The 6,877-nt window shown below is 32.7% G+C and overlaps 1 protein-coding gene across 2 annotated transcripts; it reads left to right on the forward strand.

The window, feature by feature from the left end:
- The first annotated feature begins 1,156 nt into the window (after positions 1-1,156).
- On the forward strand, positions 1,157-3,708 carry LOC132278922 (high mobility group B protein 3-like). Of its 2 annotated transcripts, none has more exons than XM_059780828.1 (8): positions 1,157-1,316; positions 1,394-1,459; positions 1,701-1,799; positions 2,690-2,747; positions 2,921-2,965; positions 3,059-3,139; positions 3,246-3,347; positions 3,443-3,708. In XM_059780828.1, the coding sequence occupies exons 2-8, from the start codon at positions 1,413-1,415 to the stop codon at positions 3,458-3,460; spliced, it is 450 nt and encodes a 149-aa protein (XP_059636811.1). In that variant the 5' UTR covers positions 1,157-1,316; positions 1,394-1,412; the 3' UTR covers positions 3,461-3,708. The 2 variants fall into 2 exon arrangements, with proteins under 2 accessions (XP_059636811.1, XP_059636810.1); XM_059780827.1 differs by having other exon boundaries at positions 1,405-1,459.
- Positions 3,709-6,877: the final 3,169 nt, after the last annotated feature.

Below are 6,877 nucleotides of genomic sequence, written 5' to 3' on the forward strand. Positions count from 1 at the left end.
TGTTTGGGGATTGCCCTTGAGGGTTCCAAGATCACACCCACCTCCTCTATGATTGGCTACATTTCTCTTTTGGGCTTGGATGAGCCCCAAGTTTGTAAATCTAAACCCTTTCTCTTGACTTTTTGGGGAATTTATCTTGTGATTAGTGCTATAGTCTTGTGAATAAAATGAATCTTGGTTTATTTCTATGGTTTAATTCTTCCTATTAATTTTCTATATTAGTTGCATGTCTATGTGTAATTAATTGAGGATTATTTATCTATGATTCATATGGTTTAATTCTTCCTATTGATTCTCTTTGTGATTACATGTTGTCTGTTGGGTGATTATTTGGGAATTGATCTCCACACTAGTTTCTCTATGCCCACTTGACACTAATTTCTATACTCAAAGTATTGTGCATTATTTTGTGCACACACTCGGGTCACATCAATATATATATATGGTTTGGGACTTGGGGAATTTATTTATTTATTATGTTTGATATTGTATATTGTAAGTATCACTTGGTAGTAATGGTTAAATCCTTATTAGGCTGGTTTTGGTTAGAGATGTTTTATTTATCGGTTTTGAGAGGCTTAGTAGAGGGAGCTTGCTCATGTGTTTTGACCCATCATTGTTTATATTTTTTTCAGTTTATTAGAAATTCAAGTCTCAAGTTGAGGATTCGTAACTTGAGCACTTATCTACTTTTTCTTCATATTTCAAAATAAGATATTTATCCATTATTAGATAAGAAACTTATTTTATTTATAAATGATTGGATTATTGGATTATGGTTTAGGGCCATTGATTTAAAGAATTTTTGAGTTCTAATTTTGGAGGATTATTAAAAAAATTATTATTTAAAAGAATTTATTTTAGCATATTATTTATACTTTTTATTTTATTTTGTAATCTATGCTTGTTTAAATATTTTAATTGTTTTGATATCCCCTGATTTTTAAGAGTGAACTTGTTCAATCCGCGTCTCTGAGATAAAGGGTATCAAAGTAATTAAATTCATTTAATAAAATTAATGTACATACATAAAAAATAATAATAATAATAATAAAGGCATGAATTTTGGCTGACTTTGGTTGATGGCACTTATGGTAAATTTGAAGAAACTCAACAACTTGCCTTTAAACCAAGGAAAAGATGTGAATTTATGGTCGAAAGAGAGTGTTTTCACAAATATTTAGTATCACCCACTTTCGAAAGCCCAATCTCCTCGCACCTCTCTCACACACACGCGACGCATAAACCCTAAACCTAATCCTAACCCTAACCCTAACCCTAACCCTAACCCTGACCCTAACACGTTAATTGAAGCGGTAGGAAATAATCGATTCTTTAGCTTATTTTCGCCCACTTCGATCAGTTCACGCAGTATGAGTTACTAATTCGACAGTGTCATTGCAGGAATCGCCATGAAGGGCCGTAAATCTAAGACCGAGTCGAAGAAATCAGACAGCAAGTAAGTCTAATTTTTCTAGCTATTTTGATGATTCTCTCTCTAAGTTTTGTTTTATCAAAGAAAAAACCCTTAAAATCATAGAGGTGCAGATCTGAGATCGATCTTGTTGTCTCAGGTTCTTCGTATCTCTGTATCTATATAATATATGTATGTGAATGTGTGTGTGTATATATATATGTATATGTGTGTGTATATATATATGTATATGTCCTCTATTACCCGTTTCTGTTTATTGTGATAGGCTTTCTGTGAAGACACGCCCTACCAAATCATCCAAGGGAAAGGCTGCGGTGGACCCAAACAAACCCAAGAGGCCAGTCAGTGCTTTCTTTGTTTTCATGTATAAATCTAATCTATGTTTCATTTGAATTTTCTCTTCAATACAGTATACAGTATTTAATTTTCTTTTCTTGTGAATTTGTTGCCAATTGGACTTTTATTCTCTAAGCTGATTAGAGGGGACAATACACCGACCCATGCCTTTTAGTGTGTGTTCATGTCAAAGTCCATGTTTAGTTGGAACCATGGTTCGACGTCAGTCGGTTTGTAATCATTTTTCAAGAGTCCAATACCGTTACACACCTTCATGAACAGGCCCAAGAATCAATTGAAAGATTATAGGAAAATATCTTATTCATGGTAGGTGGTGCCTATCATTTTAATGGCCCCATAATTAGACTATAGACCTTTTTCTTATTAGATTAAGATTTTCCATAGACCTCAAGTCTTAGAATGCTTAAAGCAAATGATTTCTTTTGACTTAATTCTGTCACTGCTAGGGTTTATTTGATCCTATAGACTCGGTTATGAACACCAAGCTCTATACCTGAATATAAAGTCTCATTTGTAGCTCTTTGATTTAAGAAATTTCTGTCCAGCGTGATGATTTTCAATCCAGATTGGACCAACTTTCATAAAGTTCTATTCAATCTTGTGAAAAAACCAGTATGAATGAAGATTAGGCCTGCCCGGTAGTGCCCCTTAGTTGTAAACTAATTGTGCACAAACACCACTTCCTCCTTCAAAAGCCCAGTGAAAAGCATACGCAGTTGAAAGAAAGGATCAATTCACTTTTAATGGGGTATGACTTGAATCAAACACTATTCACCTACAACATTTTAGACTGTAGCAGAAATCATTTAATTTTATTGGGGGAAATTTTTTTCTATTGGTTTAGATTTATCTTTATATTTTGTTAATTATTCATATCTTCATCTTCTGGCATTGAAGGGAAGAGTTCCGAGAGCAGTTCAAAGAAAAGAATCCCAACAACAAATCAGTCTCAGTTGTAAGTAATTTCAGATATATATATGTATATATATATATATATATATATATATATATATATATATATATTATTTGTATAGTTTGTTGTGAGTCTCATCTCGTATGTAATCAGTTTTATTTTCTCTTAGCTTAGATTTTGTTGTATTTATTTATTTTTAAATTTTTGGAAAATAGGTAGGCAAAGCTGGTGGTGCCAAATGGAAGTCAATGTCTGATGCTGTAAGTAATGAAAAATAGAGTAATTCTGTTATGATTATGATTATTGTCTATGCCCTTTTCATTTGCTTATAAGATTATATTAACAAAATTTAGGAGAAAGCACCCCATGTATCCAAGGCAGACAAGCGGAAGAAGGATTACGAAAAGAACATGGACGCCTATAACAAGAAATTGGTGATTTATTATTTGTTTTGCAATGTTGAGCGTTATTGTTTTTGTTTCATTATGAGTTGTGGTGATTATGAAGGTGTTTGATTTATACCCTTTTAAATAAAATTAGGCTCGAGGTACAAATTTATCTGAGGATGAAAATGAGGGGTCTGACAAGTCTAGGTCTGAAGCCACTGATGAGGAGGATAAAGGATCGGAGGGCAGTGGAGAGGTTTGCCAGTGTCTTTTGTTATATTATGAATTTTTTTTTTCCCCCCTTTCTGGCATGGTTTTATTTTGTTGAAAATTATGTTTCTGTTTATGCAGGTGGAAGATAGCGATTAGGCTTCAGTATGATTGGCGGCTTCTATGTTAATCCCTTGCTCTTGTTACTGCATTTTGATGGATTCTGGTGACAAGTATATTTCCCATGCCCTTTCATTTTGTTTTGCCCCGGCAATTTTATGTATAGTTGACAGAATTTGTGGAGCAAGCTAACCTTTCACTTGGTTTGAATGAAGCTCTTAGATTGTGGGAACAAAAAAAGAATTCTTATATGCTTTTAGTACTATTCCTTAAAAGGCCTTTTGCAATGGGTTTGTGGCCGTTGAATGAGGTAAAAATAACATAGGAAAATTATTGCAATCAGTACAAAGTCATAGGAAAATAATTGCTTCAATTTACTTCTCTCTTTTCCTTCTGAAGATATCTGTGGGACTTATGAAATTAACTTCATTATGATACTTTGATAAAATGGATTTCTGAATTCCAACGTCAAATTATCTCTTGAATGACTAACTCACCAATTTAGGATTTACAATATTGCAATCTTATCTTGATCCATCTGATTGGGCCACAATGTAAGCATATTTTGATTCATGAAAAAGATGTTTTTAATGCATAAAATTAAGGAAAATGATTTAAAGGTTGACTGGCTAGTCTTTTGGTTAAGATTTTGTGCCTGTTTTTGTTTGGGGGAGCTTGGTGAAAATCACATTTATTATCTCTACGTTTGATCTTTTCATCTTTAGCATGCTCATCTATCTTCACTTAAGTCACATTTATTATCTTTTCATTTATTATTTATTTATTTTTCTTAATTCTTGCAGTCTTTCAATTAATTCAACTACTTGCCAAGTTAACACTGTATTAATTGTCAAAGGAATTTCAAAAAATGCATCCCAAAACAACTTGTTTTTCTTCTAAAATCGGTATGTTTGAAATGCATTATTCAAAGTCCTCTAAATGGAAGGAATTTTGGAATCAAAAAGCTCCTCCAAACAGTACCTTTATCTTTTGAAATTTGAAATATGTGTTATCAAAATTTCACTAGAAATAAAATACTTTGAATTTCATTATATAGATTATATATTCAAAATTTCACTAAAAATAAAATACTTTGAATTTCATTATATAGATTATATATTCAAAAGATTTCTAACAAAATATTATATGTTTCGTTTCGAGTTTGTTTGACCCCTTCACAAAGTGTCCGAACATATGTAGTAATCAACCTGTGTGACCCTCAAACTCGTACAAAATACGTTTCCAAGTTTAGGAAGGCTTCTAAATCAGACTTGTACAAAAACATGTTTAGTAGGGGTGTACAAAAATTGGTGAAATCGAAAATCCAAACTAAATTGGATCGGATCGAGCAATCGGTTAAGTTTTCTAACAATTCGGTTTGATTATGATTCCAAAATAGTGGAATTGTAAAATTATGGGTTGGTTTTGATTTGATGTCTTATAAGACTAAACGGAATTGTTACTTATTGTGTATATTTTATAAATATATAAGTAATTTCCTAATTTCTAACCCTAGATTAGTTTTCACACTGTTGCTCCTCCTCTCTCTCATTTCTCATGGATCAGTGATCTTAACTAGGGGTGGCAAAATGGGTCATGATTTACCAATCTGCCCATATTTGCTCGTTTTAAAATGGATATTAGTGAACCATTTTAAAATATGGGTAAAAATGGGTAACTTATATTCAACCCATTTTTATAGAGGGTTAAATGGGTTGAATATAGGTCACTCATTTTGACCCATATTTCACTCATTATATAAGAGACTCAGTTTCACAGCTTTATTTGATTCAAATTCACATTTTCCTTCCTAAAATTCTCACACATGATTCCAAATTATCTCTCTCTCCCACTATCTCTCTCTAAGATTCTTTCTGCATCATGGACGTTTACATCTGTATTTCAAAGTAGAACGACCTGATTTATTCATTTAATTATTTATTCTATAAAAAGCTTAACAGATGATTTCATATATATATAATATCTTACCTTCATGCATGTCTAGTCACAAAATAAAATAATATAAATTTAAAGAATTTTCAAAATAAATTAGAGGATTTACAATTATCCATACATATTTTTACAAACTTTTATCCATCTAAAATAAAAACTATAATAATTGTTTTATTTATATATATATGGTGTGGGGTCCACTATTTATGAAAATTTGAAAGAAATGGAATTAGTATCATGGCCCACTATTGAGAGAATTTGGTAGGCAAGTTTGAATTATGTGTATAGCTTCATTGTATATATAATGTTGTCGGTGTGAACACACTAAATACATATAAGCAAGTTATTTCCTTAGTTTGCTTTGTAGGCTTGGCTTATGGCTATATATATATATATATGGGTATTGGTGTATATCCGAGGTGTATAGAAAAAGTAAAAGGAAATAAAGAAAGCTTTCTTTCTCTACATTTTGTCCTCTCTCTCAAAGTCTTTGTTTTGGTATTTTTAATTTTTTTTTTTTTATGTTAATTAATATTTATCTAACAATAACGAGATTATCCAAAATAATAATAACTTTTTTCCCCCTTAGAACGGGTTGGCGAGTCATGACGGGTTAACCCAGCCCATTTTCACCAAACCTATATTTAACTCGTTATAAGCGGGTTGAATATGAGTAACATCCCATATTCGACTTGCCCATATTTGACCTTGCCCAAACCCGACCCAACTCGCTCGTTTTCCACCCCTAATCCTCATCTTGTTGCCGATTACCATCAATCCTCACCTCATTGTCAATTGTAACACACTCTCTATCTCATGGTACTTCTCTTTTTCAGATTAGAGAGAAGTTATCTACATGGACTTAGTCATTGAACTTAACAATCGTTTATTTAGTGACTCCTGAATCACACCTATTGGCTAAAGATTTATTCTGGAAACAAAAATGTAGGATAACTTGGCCTATCTAAGGAATTTATTGCCACTCTCTTTAGGTTCTGATGGCGAGCACGTGAGGTTCTGATGGTGAGACACAATTGCTTTGGTATGGTAGCCACCAGGTCCTCTTTGTATAAATCTTGTTAATACCACCAATTTGGACAAATGGAAAGTTGACATGTGATGAGCTCCAGAGGAACTTGTCACACCAGATTACTATTCTAGCAACTTGGAAGGAAATGTTGCGCTGGGATATTACCATACATGCGACCTCACCTGGTAAATCAAGTCATAAAACTAGGGACAACTCAGTTGCTGTCACGTCGAATCTATAAATCAGATCAGAAATTAAAAGGGGTATGTAACCACTGAAAAGATGACATATGGCGAGTTCTATGGAACTAACTATACCATATTGGCTCATTGATAACTAGAAAAGGAAGTTCTACTACTCTATATATGGTTTTACATAAAATTAGAGTTTTGAAGATGAAAGCCGTTTAGATGATGACATGTGACACTAAAGATTGAAGAAATTTAGTAGGACAAGAGTCCATCGTAAGAATC

The sequence above is a fragment of the Cornus florida genome, unplaced genomic scaffold (genome assembly GCF_030987335.1).
Source record: "Cornus florida cultivar Cherokee Brave unplaced genomic scaffold, ASM3098733v1 CherokeeBrave_3.0.0_Hap2_Chr10, whole genome shotgun sequence".
In the NCBI taxonomy this organism is placed as follows: Eukaryota; Viridiplantae; Streptophyta; class Magnoliopsida; order Cornales; family Cornaceae; genus Cornus; species Cornus florida.

What these genes read in the sequence shown, in the direction of transcription:
- LOC132278922 (XM_059780828.1), top strand. Translation starts at nt 1,413, where the DNA reads ATGAAGGGCCGTAAATCTAAGACCGAGTCGAAGAAATCAGACAGCAA. An exon ending in TCGAAGAAATCAGACAGCAA is followed by an intron (nt 1,460 to 1,700) that starts GTAAGTCTAATT and finishes TTATTGTGATAG; the next exon opens with GCTTTCTGTGAAGACACGCC. An exon ending in ACAACAAATCAGTCTCAGTT is followed by an intron (nt 2,748 to 2,920) that starts GTAAGTAATTTC and finishes TTTGGAAAATAG; the next exon opens with GTAGGCAAAGCTGGTGGTGC.